Genomic DNA, 20,412 nt, shown 5'->3' with positions numbered 1-20,412 from the left:
GTGTGGAGCTCAGCAGTAAGTGAACTGTACTCATAACACTGGGCAAGAGTGGCCTCCATGCCATATAGGGACTGTAGAAGCACTTATGGACCAGAGTTTGTGCCCAGCATTCTGTGATCCCGAGTCCCCTTCAATACTCTACCAGATGCTGTATGTGGTTAGGCAGCAAGGGAAGAAGTGGCGAGCGATAACAGGAAGAAGAAGCATGACATGCCAAAGATGCTTAGTCTGCAGGTGTCACTTTAAGATGACCAAAAGATACATTTCTTTCATTTGTTTCATCAACAACTGTACCTGGCTGGACATCCAAGAGCAATACAAGCAACCTGGGTTGTTGTCACTTGGCGGCTATGAACTTATGCAGAACAGCACAACTACAGTATATTTTACTTCAGCAATAACATATAGTTATTAGGAAATATTCATTCTGGAATTTCTCAAAATTCATGAAGAGTAATTAGTCACAGAGCTTCATTAAATGAAGAAGTTTCTATTAAAATAGATAACTGAACATAAAATTAATGGTAAACCACCCCCCAGGCAAGGACTGAATAGTTGGGAAGGAACATGGCAAGGTAAGAGAATTCATAAGGGAGCACTTCTATTTGATCCACAGTTTTATTTTGTAGCAATCTTAGGCAACTTATACCGGCATATAAAAGAGGAAGCAACTAAGTAAGCAAAACAAAAGTTTTTGCTACAAATATGAGTTTTATCACACAGTAACAAAAGGTGCATTGCTGAATCTCATTCCAATTCTCATATTTTTGAAGCAATACAGTTAGATGGGAAAATGAAATATTTTCCACTATGGAGTGTGTTTCCCTACACCATTAATGGGTGATTTTGATAGATCGACATCATAAAATGCAATATTGTGCACAATCTGAGATATCTTTAAGTGTTATAATACAAAACAACCCATACTGGAAAGCACAGGATAACTGAGCCTCAACTGTGGCTTACACACAAAAAATTGTCTATACATACACTGCTCTGATGCATGTTCAGCTCAAATACGCCGTATCTAGGCTAACAGAATGGATTGTGGGCTCTCTAATTAAGATATCTTTCTGAAATTTGGGTGAATTACTCTTCGGGCTTGTTTACAAGGAGTAATAGGCTAATTTTTTACTATCATTTATTCATTAATTATTGCAAAAAATGTGACCAAAAACACACAACAAAACTACATCTTTGTTTGATACACCTGCCATTTTATTATTAAAAAAAAAAAAGACCTGTGCTTGTAATCCACACACAGTATTTTATATGTTAAGGAAATTGTGTGTTTTTTATTTCAGGTTATCCGACACCAAAATTTCATGAACGATCTTAACTACCTTATCAAGCACCTTTTTGCCTGGGTGCTTCCAGTATTTAACTCTGTTTAAGCTCATTTCCTCCTCCTGCTACCCCTCCCAGACCCCACTCCCTTTTTTCTAGTTACTAGATGAATTCCCTCATTTCATACTTTCTATGTGTGGACATGAGCACGAAGTTCTGAGTATGGTTTGTTTAAAAACAAACTTTGGTTGTGAAGTGCTATTGTTGGGGATAGTTTGCCAGAATCTGGCAGCTGTCCCTGTCATTATAGTTACCCTTATTATTCACTGCTTTAACATGTGCACATATTTTACCCATCCAATGTTTCTTTTAACAGCCATATGTTCAGTTTACTCAAAAATTAGCTACCAAACATTACATCACACATTTCTTTGTACTTATTTAAACTACTGTTATTAGCTCACTTCACAAACTACAAGGATAATGACATAAAATAATGAGAGATATCAAATATGTTAAACATCAACATATATCAATTATTCAATAACAAAATAACTGGATTACACAGCTAAAATGGAAGCAAACGCCAAATATTATCTGGAATAAGGTGAATAAGTTTTCTTATGAAAATAATAAAATTGTTAAGAGGTTGCTAGGAATACAACACACAAAGAGAACAGTGTAAGTGGCAAATACTTTTGGGTACAAGCTGTACAGTTTTTCTGTATAATCTCATGAATATTACTGGAAGATTAACAAACTTGAACAAAATCGAACTGTGTTTACAGAAAACAACTTCATTTTTTTATTTGTACAGAAATAATAGTTGTCCTGTAAGCCACAAACCGGGAAAGATAAAGTACTTGTATAAATCATATTTCTATAATGAAGATGATAAGCTGCTTGAATACTGATATTAGCAATATGTCACATAGATCTTAATTATGGTCTAAACTCATTTGAAGTTAAATTTACATATGATAACAATTTTCTGAATTACAGCTAATTTAAATCAGATACCTTTCTCGGCACTGCATAACAATGGCAAAATTCCCTTCGCCAATTATCGGTCCCATCTCATATGTAGATTCAATCAGTGGTGGATACACTGGTCCTGATTCAGTATTGTGTGATAATGGCTGTTTCCGTTTCTTAGATTTTATTAGAGGCTGACGAATGGGGTTTGGCATTTCACATACTGTAAAAGAATTTCACATTACTGCATAGAAAATGCCATGAGGTCAGAACAAAATTTAAGTTATCAATGTATTATTGCAATTGGTAACTGGCTATTGATTTGGTAGAAATTACAGACTAATGTAGATTTACTCACAATGACAGTATATATCAATGAATGATCGTGATGTTCCATCATTCCATATTTTCAGTACTGGTGTTATTCATCTGATATTTAACTGAATGGTAATACATCACTGTAGGTTTTAAAAACTGTACCACATTAAGAGCTCCTTCACACTCATCTGAATATAGGGGATCAGACTCTTGTTGTCTTATATAGGCATTGCCTATCACAGCACCATATTCTGCCTGTTTACGTATCTCTGTCTTTGAATACTCGTGCCTATACCAGTTTTTTTGGCACTTCAGCGTATAAATCTTGCAGGATGGAAAACAGTAAGAGGAAGCGTGAAATAACAATATCACGCTGAAAACACAATCGAGTCCAAAGCCCAAAGCAAGGTCATCAGTAAAGTACAACACTTAGAAATCAAAGCATGTTTACTGAAACCAATGTACAGCCACAACAAAACTGAACTCCTGGACTGAGTGTGTAAATATTTATAAAAGTATAGAATATTCTAGAATATACAAACATTACAAACATAAGATATTTCAAGAACATTTCAGAAATGATAAATCCTAAATAACAAATAATTTCTGGTGATTAGATTTGAACTGGCAACCAATAACATGCCAACGACAATAGCCACTATGCCGTACCGAGTTCACCACAGCTCACAGCAATAGGTCAATCAAATAAATGTGTATCACATGTACCAGCAGGCTAACATATCAATCTTAGTTTCTCCGTGAAGAAAAAAATTATTTGGGGTTATACCGGCAGTTTTTCTTTCTTGTTACTTGTGGTGGTGGTGCTGATTAAGCTTTTGTATGTTCAACATCAAGGTCCTTAGCATAAATGAGTTCATGGAGAACAGTCTGATTGAGAGAGGCAGTTTAAAATTTCACTATAATTAATAGAAGACATATGATCAAACATATGTACAAAAACTCAGACTTGCGATAAAACTATGCCAAGTACTAAATATTATTATGTGATAATACTTCAAAAGGAAATACTAACCAACTGTAGTACAAATGCATCACTGGCTGGACACTAATTGAAAAACCAGATAACACAGTCACTAAAATTTTCAATTTAGGTGGAAGTCCAACAATACATAACAATTTATAATGGGCATTCAGTTCATAATAAACTAATACAGAGGGCATGTCCGTAGTTACATTTACAGCTCTCCCTTGTTAGAATATATGGCAAACTTCATTAAAAGAGTTGTAGTGAAATTCTTACATTAGAGGCACTAGAAACATTGAATCTTCCATCAGAGCAAAGCCATATGTAAATATGTGTGTGTGTGTGTGTGTGTGTGTGTGTGTGTGTGTGTGTGTGTGTGTGTGTGTGTGTGTGTGCGCGCGCGCGGGCGCCCGCAGTGGGGGGGGGGGGGGGGTTGCTACGATCACAATAAAATGGAAGCAGGAACGAGGAGTTTCAAAGTTGACAATTTCTCTTATCTCACCTCTGACCATACTACTTCATTTCACTGGTGCAGGACGTTCAACAGTAAGATTACTGCCTGTATAGCAAATGTCGTCACTCTCCCAGGCCTCCTTAACTAAATCACCTTTTTTTACCCTAATTTCGACATGCCCAGCAGAATTCAACCTCTTTTCTATGTTGTTCTGGTAAAAGGGTGTCCTAGATATGGTAGGCAGATCCTTCGCCACTATCATGGAAAGCCATGATGAAAAAAGGAAGCCATCCTGTTTTAACATTAAAATGACAATGTTCATTTGCAACATTATAAAACAGATCTAAAAATCACATTTACAGTACCTTCTTTTCTAAAAATGTGCAAAAAAAACTAAGCTGCTTACAAAATCAAGGTGGCGATTATTCCATCCTGGTATAAATACACTCCTGGAAATGGAAAAAAGAACACATTGACACCGGTGTGTCAGACCCACCATACTTGCTCCGGACACTGCGAGAGGGCTGTACAAGCAATGATCACACGCACGGCACAGCGGACACACCAGGAACCGCGGTGTTGGCCGTCAAATGGCGCTAGCTGCGCAGCATTTGTGCACCGCCGCCGTCAGTGTCAGCCAGTTTGCCGTGGCATACGGAGCTCCATCGCAGTCTTTAACACTGGTAGCATGCCGCGACAGCGTGGACGTGAACCGTATGTGCAGTTGACGGACTTTGAGCGAGGGCGTATAGTGGGCATGCGGGAGGCCGGGTTGACGTACCGCCGAATTGCTCAACACGTGGGGCGTGAGGTCTCCACAGTACATCGATGTTGTCGCCAGTGGTCGGCGGAAGGTGCATGTGCCCGTCGACCTGGGACCGGACCGCAGCGACGCACGGATGCACGCCAAGACCGTAGGATCCTACGCAGTGCCGTAGGGGACCGCACCGCCACTTCCCAGCAAATTAGGGACACTGTTGGTCCTGGGGTATCGGCGAGGACCATTCGCAACCGTCTCCATGAAGCTGGGCTACGGTCCCGCACACCGTTAGGCCGTCTTCCGCTCACGCCCCAACATCGTGCAGCCCGCCTCCAGTGGTGTCGCGACAGGCGTGAATGGAGGGACGAATGGAGACGTGTTGTCTTCAGCGATGAGAGTCGCTTCTGCCTTGGTGCCAATGATGGTCGTATGCGTGTTTGGCGCCGTGCAGGTGAGCGCCACAATCAGGACTGCATACGACCGAGGCACACAGGGCCAACACCCGGCATCATGGTGTGGGGAGCGATCTCCTACACTGGCCGTACACCACTGGTGATCGTCGAGGGGACACTGAATAGTGCACGGTACATCCAAACCGTCATCAAACCCATCATTCTACCATTCCTAGACCGGCAAGGGAACTTGCTGTTCCAACAGGACAATGCACGTCCGCATGTATCCCGTGCCACCCAACGTGCTCTAGAAGGTGTAAGTCAACTACCCTGGCCAGCAAGATCTCCGGATCTGTCCCCCATTGAGCATGTTTGGGACTGGATGAAGCGTCGTCTCACGCGGTCTGCACGTCCAGCCCGAACGCTGGTCCAACTGAGGCGCCAGGTGGAAATTGCATGGCAAGCCGTTCCACAGGACTACATCCAGCATCTCTACGATCGTCTCCATGGGAGAATAGCAGCCTGCATTGCTGCGAAAGGTGGATATACACTGTACTAGTGCCGACATTGTGCATGCTCTGTTGCCTGTGTCTATGTGCCTGTGGTTCTGTCAGTGTGATCATGTGATGTATCTGACCCCAGGAATGTGTCAATAAAGTTTCCCCTTCCTGGGACAATGAATTCACGGTGTTCTTATTTCAATTTCCAGGAGTGTATCAATAGTTGCCACATCCATTCCCAAAAGATAGCTTGTTAAATAAATCCGAAGGCCCTTAGTGCTGGATGACAATTACCATAAAGTTACTCCTTAGGTGACCAAGCAGTAGTATAGTGTACAGGCACCTGGGGTATGGAGTATATTTTCTATATTCTTTGCCGTATGAAGAGTTAACCACCTGATTTGAAATGGTGACTCGCCAGTCTCAGCAAAGAAGCTGGTAATAGAGCTACTCCTAAAATTACTCTGTTGCAAGCCTAATTTTCTCATGGTGGACCATGACCAGTACCTTCACATATGATGATGGAGTGGAGTCAGACACAATGCTTCCTTAATGAAATCAGGATCATTCAAATGCTCTACGGAATAATACCACGCAAGACTGGTCTCCTCTCCCGGACCTATGCACAATTCATCTTAAAATATCAAATGCTTCAAGGAACCAAGATCAGCAGTCACACTGGCATGGTACCGTGCAACTTTCTGATCGAAAGTAGGCTCAATAACCTCACAGAAATTTTAACATTTGAAGTGGTATGTATTCACTCCAAGTCATACAATACTACAAATTCACAGAATGGTCAAAAGGAATGGACGTGGATTTTTCTGTCAAGAATTTAAAACCTGTTTCAAAAATGTAAAAAGTGTTTCACTGTCTGGCCTTCATGCAATCTAATTACCTTCAGATGCTTCATGCTTGCTGCAGGGATGTAGTATGGATAAAAAATTGAAAAGGAATCTATGAATATGGAACAATTGCAGGCTTCAAACCATGGATGTGTTACTGATGATAGCCACTGCAAAACAGTGACACTTAAAACATTGCCTTGACAGGCAGTTTTGTTGTATGAAGTGATTAAACATGGCATTCATGACTTTGTATCTAAAATAATGTGGAACTATGAAGGCTCATAAAAACACAAGAGAGAACATCCCTAGAAGTTTCATGCATGAAGCTGTGAAAATTTGTGCTTTCCAATAGTACTGTAAGCCTGCTGTAAAGCTAAGTAAATGCCTACTGGGTATTGCCCATGCAGGAAATACTGCTGTACAGCTGCCTCCAATAGTATCAGGTTATTAATGTTGGAAAGATATTTTCTAAATCCATGCAAAGTGATTGAGGAGCTGTATAGATTTAAACAGCAAGACAAGGCACTCCAAGATCTTTCCCATGCAGCTGGTGGGAGAAACACTACACAAGTTACTTGAACGCATACGGTCCTTCCAGATTCAAGGAGGAGAATTTAAGTAACTTACTTCCACGCACAGGGAAATTAACTTTTAACTAATATAGGGTTAAAAGGTTGAAAAGGATCTGATGGGGTGCTGATGACAGGTAAAAACCACACTAACAGTGAACTCCTGGTGCACGAGGTGATCAACACTTGTCAAGATCTGATGCTCTAATGAAGTAATCGCCAGTTGATCAGTTATGACACTAAGGTAAGACTTCACTACTCGAGTGTTACACATACCTGGATATCAGTCCCTTTGTGCTGACCATGGGAACACTGGAGTTTGGCCCATGAGAGAGAGAGAGAGAGAGAGAGAGAGAGAGAGAGAGAGAGAGAGAGAGAGAGAGAGAGACAGGGTGGTCCGTTGATCGTAACCGGGCCAAATATCTCATGAAATAAGCATCAAACACAAAAACTACAAAGAATGAAACTTGTCTAGCTTGAAGGGGGAAACCAGATGGCGCTATGGTTGGCCCGCTAGATGGCACTGCCATAGGTCAAACGGAAATCAGCATACATTGCACCATTTAGACTGCCATCGATAAAATGGGGGTCAATTATCCTTCCTCCAATAATGCTGCACCATACATTAACCCGCCAAGGATGCTGATGTTCCACTTGTCACAGCCATCATAGATTTTCCGTTGCCCAATAGTGCATATTATGCCGGTTTACGTTACCACTGTTGGTGAATGATGCTTCATCACTAAATAGAACGCGTGCAAAAAATCTGTCATCGTGCCGTAATTTCTCTTGTGCCCAGTGGCAGACCTGTACACAACTTTCAAAGTCGTTGCCATGCAATTCCTGGTGCATAGAAATATGGTACAGGTGCAATCGATGTTGATGTAGCATTCTCAACACCAACGTTTTTGAGATTCCTGATTCTCGCACAATTTGTCTCCTACTGATGTACGGATTAGCCACGACAGCAGCTAAAACAAAAACACCTACTTGGGCATCATCATTTGTTGTAGGTCGTTGTTGACGTTCACATGTCGCTGAACACTTCCTGTTTCCTGAAATAACGTAACTATCCGGTGAACGGTCTGGACACTTGGATGATGTAGTCCAGGATACCGAGCAGCATACAAAGCACACGCCCGTTGGGCATTTTGATCACAATAGCCATACATTAACACGATATCGACCTTTTCCGCAATTGGCTAGCTGTCCATTTTAACACGGGTAATGTATCACGAAGCAAATACCGTGCACACTGGCGGAATGTTACGTGATACCACGCACTAATACGTTTGTGACTATTACAGCGCCATCTGCCACAAAGCGAAAAAAATGGTCCAACTAAAACATTCATATTTCTTTACGTACTACACGAATATGTAATAAAAAAATGGGGGTTCCTATTTTTTAAAAAAAGTTGATATCAGCTTGACCTACGGCAGTGTCATCTAGTGGACCAACCATAGCGCCATCTGGTTTTCCCCTTCAAGCTAGATGAGTTTCGTTCTTTGTAGTTTTTTTGTTTGATGCTTATTTCGTGAGATATTTGACCTGGTCAGTATCAATGAACCACCCTGTGTGTGTGTGTGTGTGTGTGTGTGTGTGTGTGTGTGTGTGTGTGTGTGTGTGTTATACACACACACACACACACACACACACACACACCTTGAAAAATTAAGCTGATTCCTGTTGTATTGTTGATTGCATTTACTTAAACTTATGGAATGACTTTTTTCAGGTTCATAAACATTTTATTTTTATCTGTTATTACTTTTATGTTGTAATTTCATGTATTGACACATTCCATGACCTTGGAGATTCGCTCCTCAATTTGGTCCTATGGAACTTGACGTGTAAATAAATGAACAAACCAATTCTTGGCCTGTTTACGGTGAAGCTGATATACAATGTAGTGGCATGCTCACTGACATTCCCAGTGGTGGACAGTACCTTCATCGAAAATTTTTTTGGTTTGGATGCTTCCACAGTGTTTGGATTCATGGTCACAGATTTGATACATTTAGTGCCCAACCTCATACCGTATCAAGAATTTGATGGCCTGCACCAGAAATATTCAATCTTTTTTTCACCATGGCTAGGCAAGGCCACAGATTACGCAGTGTTTATCAGTCTCAAATCCACAATGTGGCCTCATTTCTATTATGACAGGCCTGTGCCGCCAGGTGACAGTCAATTTGTAACCTGGTTGATACACACCCCATTTCCCACCTGGAAGAACTCATGACAATACTGGCAGGGGAGGGAGAGGGGTTGGGAGGTGTATTTGTCAGAATATTTACAGTTACTGCTTGATGAAGAGATCCTTGTTGTCAATACGACATAAAGCCTCCACCAGTACAGTCAGTCAGTTTTTCAAGTTGTCCATGCTCCCTGTATATTCAGCAGGATTGGCCGGAGCAGACTCTGGCTACAGCTTCAGCTCCCATCCACAATTGGTTTGTGCTGCACCACAGACTGACTCTTGTTAATGGTGTCAATTTACTGTATACATACAGAACATGCTGTGCCATGGGTGGCTGTTCCAGTCTCCCTCCAGTGAGACATTCTTTGCCCACTGCACCTTGGCCATCCTCAAGCGCTTCCATCACAAGAGACAGGCACCGGGGTTCCCCACCTGGTCTCTCGCTTTTGGCCGCCACAAGCACTGGAACCAGGTGGTCATCCAGGGCCAGTGGGGTTTGAGAATCTTCACGTTACAGATGGAGGACAAGCTGGCGATCAACTCTGCCAATGGGTGGGGAAATTGCCTCTTCCACCCCTGCACTGAACTCCCTGGCCTTCCTCCCTCCAGATAACCAGGCCCTCTCCTCCTACTCCATACCTGGAGCTCACTTCTCAGTTTTTGCTTCCACCACCAAGTGCAAACTTGCTTACTTCATCCTCCTCCAATGATTTTTCTAGCTCTTCACGAGAGCATCATGGGCCGGATGTGGATGAGCTTCAGCAACAACCGGTGGTGTCGGATGATCAGCAGACGCCATACGAGCCAGTTCCTGTTCCTGCTCCTGCTCCTGCCCCTGAGCCCTGAACATCCCCATGGACCCAGCTCCAATGTTAATGATCCCCGCAACTGGGGTCATAGTCATGCCTGTTGGCATCTGCCCGTAACACAGCCATCACCCTCAGGATCATTTCTGGCCCTACTCTCTGGTGGCAGCTAACAAGGAACTTCTGGCTCTGTCAAGGGCCCTGTCGACAGTGCCCCATGTGATATGGATGTCGCTTTCCTGGGTACCACGCACTATCCCACACTGCAGGGGAGAGACACCAGAGGTGCACTGTCTCACAGTTGCCTAGCCCATGGTAGAGGTGGACACCATGTTACCATATCTACTGCATCTGTTTCTTGCTGCACGAGATGCTGACTCACTCCTGTTACAATTCAACTTGCTCACGCCAGCACTTAGCAGCACGGATCTGGCCGCAAGGGAGCAGTATGCTCAAACAGCCACAGCAACATCACATTGAGGTTTAGCGCACAAAGCCAAAGGACAGCGCCACATCACAAGTCAGACTAGCAACTTATCTATTTTAATCCCAGAATGAAGGGCTCTCTTCTGCTTTCTGTTATTGTTAATGTATATGCTCAGTTTACTCTGCTCTTGGGACACTTGTTATTTGTTTGGACTTTGCCTAGCTATGTACACAGACTTTTATGGAATTTACATACCGTGTTCACATTATAGTGGTTATTCTACGTGTACTTATTCAATTATACTGCTGTAATAACCATATTTAGTAGATCCACAAACCTGTATGAAATACTCAGCACAATTTAATTCACAAGTGAACAGTGTTCCACCGCTAAGAAACTTCATTTGGTTCAGGACATATACTAAGTTGTCACTGGAATGGTGTCGTCAAGTACAGAAAGAATATATAAAAGTCCTAAAATATACATCCCACTAATTTCCATATCTCAATATTGCATACATGTAAAAGATCATCTAGATACTTAACATGCCTATCCTCCAACTACACAAGTAATAACCTACATAAGAGACTGATGTCACACCGACTTCAAATTATCCATCAATAAGAGGTCATGAAATGAGTATCCTATCTGAAAACTGAGCCAATTCTGATATAAACAGTGAGACATTGCCAACATTCCTTCACAGTCTGGATGGAGCGCAGAAAGCAAGTGCGCATGTAGAATTACTGCTTGCAGCATCTTATTAAGTTAGCTTAGTCAGTTATCGAAATACTGTGTGGAAGAATGGAAATGATATAGTCTGACAGCCAAAGCACCAGGAAATAAATTACATAAAACCTTGTTATAAATTGAATGGGCACTATGTGAAAAATATTTTCAAGTAGAATAACTGATTACTGATCATTACTAAATCCACATTCCAGACTATATTTTTTCAAGCAGTTTCAGAAGCTTGCCTGAATGTGACCCCATTTAGGATGCTTCCCCCAAACGTGTTTACACAAATACTAGGCTAGTTTCCATCTCTGCCACAGAAACAATACATCAATAATTAAAATACAACACAAAACTAAAATTATGGTATTTATTAACACATGGTGTATGTGACTCTGCCCCCTTATCTTATGTTTAGGTTCAGATTTGACGACTGAAAGACCGTCTGGCAACAGAAATGAAAATAACGCTAATTCAGAGTGAGTGGGAGTGTGATGATAGTTAATTGAATTTGCATCTACATATACGAGGTGTGGCTAGAAAAAAACCGGACTAGTACTGGTGAAACAATAAAACGAATGCAATAAGGCTGAAAGTCGCGTGGCCTGTCACGTGACACTCACTCCGCCTACTGCTCGAGTTTCATCTGCCTCCTGCACTCAGTCTGCCCGTGGCGTCTGTTTTAAGTAGTTGACGTTTTGTCTGTGCGTCGGAAAATGTTGAGTGTACAGAAAGAACAGCGTGTTAACATCAAATTTTGTTTCAAACTAGGAAAATCTGCAAGTGAAACGTTTGTAATGTTACAACAAGTGTACGGCGATGATTGTTTATCGCGAACACAAGTGTTTGAGTGGTTTAAACGATTTAAAGATGGCCACGAAGACACCAGTGATGACACTCGCACTGGCAGACCATTGTCAGCAAAAACTGATGCAAACATTGAAAAAATCGGTAAACTTGTTCGACAAGATCGCCGTTTAACAATCAGAGCAGTGTCTGAGTCATCTTTAAATCGTTTAAACCACTCAAACACTTGTGTTCGCGATAAACAATCATCGCCGTACACTTGTTGTAACATTACAAACGTTTCACTTGCAGATTTTCCTAGTTCGAAACAAAATTTGATGTTAACACGCTGTTCTTTCTGTACACTCAACATTTTCCAACGCACAGACAAAACGTCAACTACTTAAAACAGACGCCACGGGCAGACTGAGTGCAGGAGGCAGATGAAACTCGAGCAGTAGGCGGAGCGAGAGTCACGTGACAGGCCACGCGACTTTCAGCCTTATTGCATTCGTTTTATTGTTTCACCAGTACTAGTCCGGTTTTTTTCTAGCCACACCTCGTATATACATCTACTAAGATACTCCACAAGCTATCGTACGGTGTGTGGCGGAGAGTACCCTATACCACTACTTGTCATTTCCTTTCCTGTTCCACTCGCAAATAGAGTGAGGGAAAAAGAAGTCTGTATGCCTCTGTATGAGCTCTAATTTCTTTTATCTTATCTTTGTGGCCCTAAATGCACAATGTACATTGTCAGCAGTACAATTGTTCGGCAGTCAGCTTCAAATGCCAGTTCTCTAAATTTTTTTTTAGTGTTTCTCAAAAAGAATGTCACCTTTCCTCCAGGGATTCCCATTTGAGTTTCTGAAGCATCTGCATAACACAGGTTGTTCAAACCTACTGTTAACAAATGTAGCGGCCTCCCTCTGAATGGCTTCAATGTCTTCCTTCAATTCAACCTAGTACGGAATCCGAACACACTAACAGTATTCAAGAATAGGTCACACCAGCATCCTATATGCAGTCTCCTTTACAGGTGAACCACTCTTCCCTAAAATTCTCCCAATAAACCAAAATCGACCATTCGCATTCCCTATCACAGTTCTCACACGCTTGTTCCACCTCATATCTCCTTGCAACATTATGCCCAGATATTTGAATGACATGACTGTGTCATGCAGGACACTGTTAATACTGTATCCGAAAATTACCAGTTTGATCTTCCTACTCATCCACAATAACTTACATTTTTCCACATTTAGGGCTAGCTGCCATTCATCACACCAACTGGAAATTTTGTCTAAGTCAACTTGCATCTTCCTACAGTCACTCAAGTTCTACACCTTACCGTACACAATGGCATCGTTGGCAAACAACCGCAGATTTCTGCCCACCCTGTCCGCCAAATCATTTATTTATACAGAGAATAACAGTGGTCCTATCACACTTCCCTGGGGCACTTATGATGAACACTTGGCATCAAGAGCAACATACGGGGTTCTATAATTTAAGAAGTCTTCGAGCCACTCGCATATCTGTGAACTTATTCCATATGCTCATACCTTTGTTAACAGCCTGCAATGAAGCACTAAGTCAAATGCTTTCTGGAAATCCAGAAATATGGAATCTGCCTGTTTCCTTTCATCCACAGTTCTAAGTATATCATGTGAGAAAAAGTCAAGCTGAGTTTCGCATGAGTCATGCTTTCTAAAACCATGCTGATTTGGGGACATAAGTTTCTTATCCTCAAGAAAGTTTATTATATTCGAACTGAGAATATGTTCATCGATTTCTGCAAGCAAACAGAAGTTAGGGATATTGATCTGTAATTTTGCAGGACCATTCTTTTACCTTTCTTACATACTGGGGTCACCTATGCTTTTTTCCAGTTACTTGGGGATTTGTGCTGGGCACGAGATTCATGATAAATGCAAGCTAGGCAAGTGGTCAATGCCATAGAGTACTCTTTGTAAAATCAAACTTGGATTCCATCTGGACCTAGTGATTTATTTGCTTTCAAATTTTTCAGTTGTTTCTCTACACCAAGTATGCTTATTACTACGTCATCCATATGGTAGTCCATCCAATGGCCAAATGACAGTATGTTTGAACAATTCTCCAGTGTGAACAATTTCTGAATGTGAAATTTACAACTTCAGCTTTCATTTTGCTATCTTCAACTGCCACACCAGACTACTCACATAACTATGTAAATGTATAGTTGTATAGTAATGGAAACAGAATGTCAAATAACAGTTCTAAAATAAATGATGTAATGCGCAAAAATTTTAATACAATACAACTCCATTAATCCAAACCCCACAAATCAAAAATTTCAGATATTCCAAACAAAATCCAGGCTGCAGGAAAAAGTAAATCAAAAGCCTATTTTCACTGTAAAGAAAGGATTTTATTATACTGTAGGACTGAAGAACTCATTACTGAATAGCAATTTATCGAAATGAATCGTTTATTACATTGGTAACTACAGTACTGTATGAAATGTTTGTGAGGTGGTACTATAATTTCCACTTACATTATCTTGTAAAATTTGTTATCTTCTGTTGCCATATAGAACTGAACATGCTTGATGATGCAATGTTGTGCCAGTATTGCATGAACACCATGTTGGTTCGTGTGCCAACAGTTTGCTGTTCTTAACACAATGGCAATTCAAGGGCATATCCAGAGTCAAAATGTGACAACATCCTTTATTGTTACTTTTTAATTTTTTCTCTGATGGAACAGTCTTCTCGTTCCATTAGAAATCAAAGAAGCTTCCCCTCTCAAATGAACTATGGACCTTGCTGCATTTCCCAGAGATATAGACAGCTGTACCGTAGGTGCAACCACAATGGAGGGGTATCTGCTGAGAGGCCAGACGTGTGGTTCCTGAAGAGGGGCAGCAGCCTTTTCAGTAGATGTGAGGGCAACAGTGTCGTTGATCGACTGATCTGGCCTTTTAAAACCAACAAAAACAGCCTTGCTGTGATGGTAATGCGAACAGCTGAAAGCAAGGGGAAACTACAGTCTTAATTTTTCCCCAAGGGTATCCAGTACTACTGTATGCTTAAATGATGATGGAACCCTCTTGGGTAAAATGGTCCCCCATTTGGATCTCCGGGCGGGAACTACTCAAGAGAATGTGATTATCAGGAGAAACGAAACTGGTGTTCTACAGATTGGAGCTTGGAACGTCAGATCCTTTAATCGGCCACGTACATTAAAAAATTTAAGAATGGAAATGGACAGATTAAAGTTTGATACACTGGGAATTAGTGAAGTTCAGTGGAAGGAGGAACACAACTCCTGGTCGGGTAAATACAGGGTTATAAATACAAATGGGTGAATAAGAAAATAGGAATGTGCATAAACTACTATAAACAGCATAGTGAATGCATTATTGTAGTCAAGATAGACATAAAGCCCACACCCAACACAACAGTACAAGTTTATATGCCAACTAGTTCTGCAGATGAAGAGACTGAAGAAATGTATGAGGAGATAAAATAAATTATTCAGATAGTTAAAGAAGACAAAAATTCTATAGTGATGGGGGACTGGAATTAAATAGTAGGAAAAGAAGAGAAGGAAAACTGGTAGGTGAATTTGGACCAGGGGAAAAGAATGAAAGAGGAAGCCGCCTGATTAGAACTTTTCACAGAGCATAATTTAATCATTGCTAACACTTGGTTTAAGAATCATGAAAGAAGATTATATAATGGCAAAGATATTTAGTAACCAGATTTTAAATTGTAAGACATTTCCAGGAGAAGATGTGGACTCTGACCACAATTTATTGGTAATGAACTGTAGATTGAGGCTGAAGAAATTTCAAAAAGGTAGGAAATTAAGGAGATGGAACCTAGGTAAACTGAAAGAGCCCGACATTGTTGAGAGTTTCGGAGGGAGTATCAGCAAACGATTGACAAGAACAGGGGAAAAGAATACAGAAGAAGATGACGAGGACTAGTAGAAATCCTTGGGTAACACAAGAGATACTGAATTTAATTGATGAAAGGAGAAAACATAAAAATGCACTAAAAGAAGCACACGAAAGAAAATACAAACATCTAAAAAATGAGATTGGCAGAAAGCACAAAATGTCTAAGCAGTACTGAATCGAGAACAAATTTAAGGAGTTAGAAGCATATATCCCTACGAAAGAGATAGATACAACCTACAGGAAAATTGAAGAAGCCTTTCGAGAAAAGAGAACCACCTGTATGAATATCAAGAGCTCAAACGAAAACCAGTCCTAAGCAAAGAAGGGAAAGGTGAAAGGTGTAAAGAGTACATACAGGAATACGTACTTGACGACAGTATTACAGAAATGAAAGATGATGTATTTGAAGATCAGATGGGCGATATGATACTGCGAGAAGAATTTGATGGTGCACCAAAAGACCTAAGCCAAAGTCCATGCAGCAGATGACATTCTGTCAGAACTACTGATAGCTTTGGGAGAGCCAGCCATGACAAAACTATTCCATCTCATGAGCGAGGTGTATGAAAGAGGCGAAATACCCTCGCATTTCAAAAAGAATACAATAAGTCCAATTCCAAAGAAAGCAGGTGCTAACAGATGTGAATATGGTTGCAAAATACTAACATGAATTCCTTACAGAAGAATGGAAAAACTGGTAGAAGCTGACCTCAGAAAAGATAGGTTTGGATTCCAGAGAAATGTAGGAACATGCTAGGCACTACTGATACTACGACTTCTCTTAGAAGATAGGTTAATGAAAGGCAAACCTAGATTTATAGCATTTGTAGACTTAGAGAAAGCTTTTGACAATGTTGACTAGAATATTCTCTTTAAAATTCTGAGGGTAACAGGGGTAAAATACAGGGAGGGAAAGGCTATTTACAACTTGTACAGAAACCAGATGGCAGTTATACGAGTCGAGGGGCAGAAAAGGGAAACAATGGTTAGGAAGGTAGTGAGACAGTGTTGTAGCCTGTTCTCAATGTTGTTCAATCTGTACTTTGAGCAAGCAGTACAGGAAACAAAAGAAAAATTTGGAGTAGGAATTCAAGTCCAGGGAGAGGATATAAAAACTTTGAGGTTTGCTGATGACATTTTAATTCTCTCAGAGACAGCAAAGGACTTGGAACAACAGCTGAACGGAATGGACAGGGTCTTGAAATGAGAATATAAGATTAAAATCAACAAAAGCAAAAGAAGCATAATGGAATGTAGCTGAATTAAATCGAGTTATGCTGAGTGAAATGTGAACTGGCAACAGCAAGAAAAGGATTTCTGAAGAGAAATTGTAAACATCAAGTATAGATTTAAGTGTCACGAAGTCTTTTGTGAAAGTGAAAGTGAAAGTGGAGTGTAGCCACGTATGGAAGTGAAACACAGATGATAAACATTGTAGACAAGAAGAGGATTGTGGCTTCTGAAAGGTGGTGCTACAGAAGAATGCTGAAGATTAGATGGGTATATCATGTAACTGAAGAGGAAGTAGTGAATAGAATTGGGAAGCAAAGAAATTTGTGACACAAACTGACTAGAAGAAGGGATCAGTTGGTAGGACATATTCCAAGACATCACCAATTTAGTACTGGAGGGAAGTGTGTGGGGGGTAAAAATTGTAGGAGATGAAGAGATAAAATATAGGACGCAGATTCAGAAGGATGCATGTTGCAGTAGTTACTCAAAGATGATGAGGCTTGCACAGGATAGAGAAGCATGGAGAGTTGTATCAAAACAATCTTCAGGCTGAAGAAGAAGCCGCCGCCGCCGACGACGACGCCGCCGCCGCCGCCGACAACAACAAGAGAAGCTGTTTCCTCTAATTCAATTTCAGGTTTTGTAACACACTCCGAGCCACTGATTGCACAATAAATTTTACATCTATAGGCAACAAATATGCTTTGATGTCTCCATTGACTAGCTGCATTTCTGAAGGACAAAATGGAGCATTGTCCACCAAAAGTAGAGCTTGAGGTGGCAGTCCATATTCTGCACTAAATCTTCTAACAAAGGGAACAAGTTTGTTCTCAAACCACTCACTAAACAGAACACAGCTCTTCAAGCTTTACATTGTTTTTTGTAATAAACAGAGAGAGCATTCATATTCATGTCTTTCAGGGCTCACGGTTTTGCAGTCTTTTCAATTAGCATGAGCAGTAATTTGTTACTGCGGCATTGCTACACGCCAAAACAGTAAGACATTATTTATTCAGGACTGATGACCATAGATGTTAAGTCCCATAGTGCTCAGAGCCATTATTTATTCAGTTTAAAATCTGGTGCAGATGACTCTTCTTTCCAAGCAAGACTTTTTGTAGAGATTGCTTTGAAATTCAGTCCAGTTTTGTCAGTGTTTTCATCAGCTGTTGTCAGTAATTTTCTGATGATATCAAGTCTGCAAATTCATCTAAGAATGCATCTGCTGTGGCAACAACAGTTAATAATTTTTCAACAATTATCATTGTCATATAATATGTGTCTTCTCCAACAATCTAACCAACCATTGCTGGCAGTAAATGTTCGAGCATCATTCGTAAGTTTGTTCAGTTGTAATGCCTTTTCTTGAATCATGCCTTTCCTGAGTAAACCACAAGAAAGTGGTATCATGAATTTTATCATACAATGACATGGTGATGTTATGGCATTGTTCAAAAAGTTTTTTTCATTGACTGTGTTGCAGAAGCTTTCTATTTTCCTACAATTTTTTTCCAGTCACTGATAGTGGCTTTCCCAACGCCAAATTCAACAGCTGATTTTTTAGCACTTTTCCCACTGTCAACCTGCTTAAAGCACTTCCAGTTTTTCTTTTAATATACAAGAACTATGTTTTCAGCTATACAGTTTACTGGGGAGCATAATGTGTTTTATACACACAATATTAATTTAATTTATAAAAAATGGTTCAAATGGCTCTGAGCACTATGGGACTTAACATCTGTGGTCATCAGTCCCCTAGAACTTAGAACTACTTAAACCTAACTAACCTAAGGACATCACACACATCCATGCCCGAGGCAGGATTCGAACCTGCGACCGTAGCAGTCGCGCGGTTCCGGACTGAGCGCCTAGAACCGCGAGACCACTGCGGCCGGCTTTAATTTATAAATGAAAAGCATGAACACAGTACTGTATAAGTCAACCCAATTTATTGTGTGTACAGTATGTAGAATATACACTAGCAACAGCCAAACAAACTGAGCTTTAGCTCCTCTAAACAAGATAGCAACACTACCACATGCTATCAGTTATGCAGTTGTAGTGTTGTAGAGTATTGTTGGTGATATTCACAACATTGTCACTTCCTCGCAGGATAATATAACTGGCTGATCACTTACAGAAAGCATGGGTGAGCCAGTCCCTCTGTTAACACATTAAGAACATCTCACAATAATTTGCAGAAACAAGTTGGACAGATCACAAAATCTTAAAACTCTAACCACATTCATTTCAATGCCACTTAAAATAAAAGGCAGACCTGCCGACAAATCTGCTGCTGCCCTCTGCTCTGAGAATGAAACACAGTCTCGTAAAATGTGGCACACAGTGATCCGTACGCCATAAGCACAACACATTGGAAGGTTGTTGCACCAGAGCAAGAAGCCACGCATCAAACGACTGTGGCAAAGATGAGTGAGAAGGACCTCATCCCATCTTTGAGGATGGAAGGAGGTATCCCACAGCCGTGTAGTGGGCTTTAATACATGCAGCTGTCACTTCCAGCTAATTGTCTTCCCCTTGACCCACGACTCTGTACCTCAACAGTGACGAGATAGCATGCGCAGGGATGGCACAGTGAACTACTGAGGATCACGACATGCATCCTTGGTTGCTACATCTGTGCTTTCATTCCCTGCAATACCCATGTACACTGGTACCCAACGGAAAGACACATCCACCTCCCTTCCCAGCCATTGTAGTTGGAGGAGTGTATCCTACATATTCTGGACTATCTTATCTGCTGGAACATATAATGAATTAAGAACATATGCAGGAGTGCAGTCTCTCCTGTACTGCACTAAATGTAAAGTTACCCTGGACCTGTGTAGTAACCATGACGGGAGGCGGTTAAAACCCTGGATTTGGATTGGTTGTGCTCCACATCAACTGACCCCAGCAAACGTTGCATGTGGATACCAAATGGATTTGTTGCTTGTGGGTGATGGGAGAAGAGGCATTCCAGAGGCTGACGAGCAACAGTAGGGTATGCGGCGGTTCCCTGCCTCAGCACAGAGACTGGGCACATGTCTAGTCTTATAAGTACCCACTGACCAGCCTAACCCCCTCATAGCAGATAGCATCAATAACCTTGAGGTAAGAAGACCTCACTGACCCGTACAATGTGCATTCACAGTCTAGGTGTAAATGCACAAAAGCCCTATTTA

General features: G+C 41.0%; 1 protein-coding gene across 1 annotated transcript in view; it reads right to left on the bottom strand.

Annotated features, from left to right (window-relative positions):
• Positions 1-20,412, bottom strand: part of LOC126249641 (serine/threonine-protein kinase GL21140-like) — a 223,118-nt gene that overhangs the window by 103,117 nt on the left and 99,589 nt on the right. Inside the window, exon 6 of the mRNA XM_049951319.1 lies at positions 2,308-2,485. Within this exon, the coding sequence (XP_049807276.1) occupies positions 2,308-2,485 (178 nt within the window). The remainder of the gene's footprint in view (positions 1-2,307; positions 2,486-20,412) is intronic.

This window comes from Schistocerca nitens, chromosome 3, assembly GCF_023898315.1.
Source record: "Schistocerca nitens isolate TAMUIC-IGC-003100 chromosome 3, iqSchNite1.1, whole genome shotgun sequence".
Taxonomy (NCBI): Eukaryota; Metazoa; Arthropoda; class Insecta; order Orthoptera; family Acrididae; genus Schistocerca; species Schistocerca nitens.
Note: the sequence above shows the minus strand (reverse complement) of the source record. Positions and strands in the feature narration are given on the sequence as shown.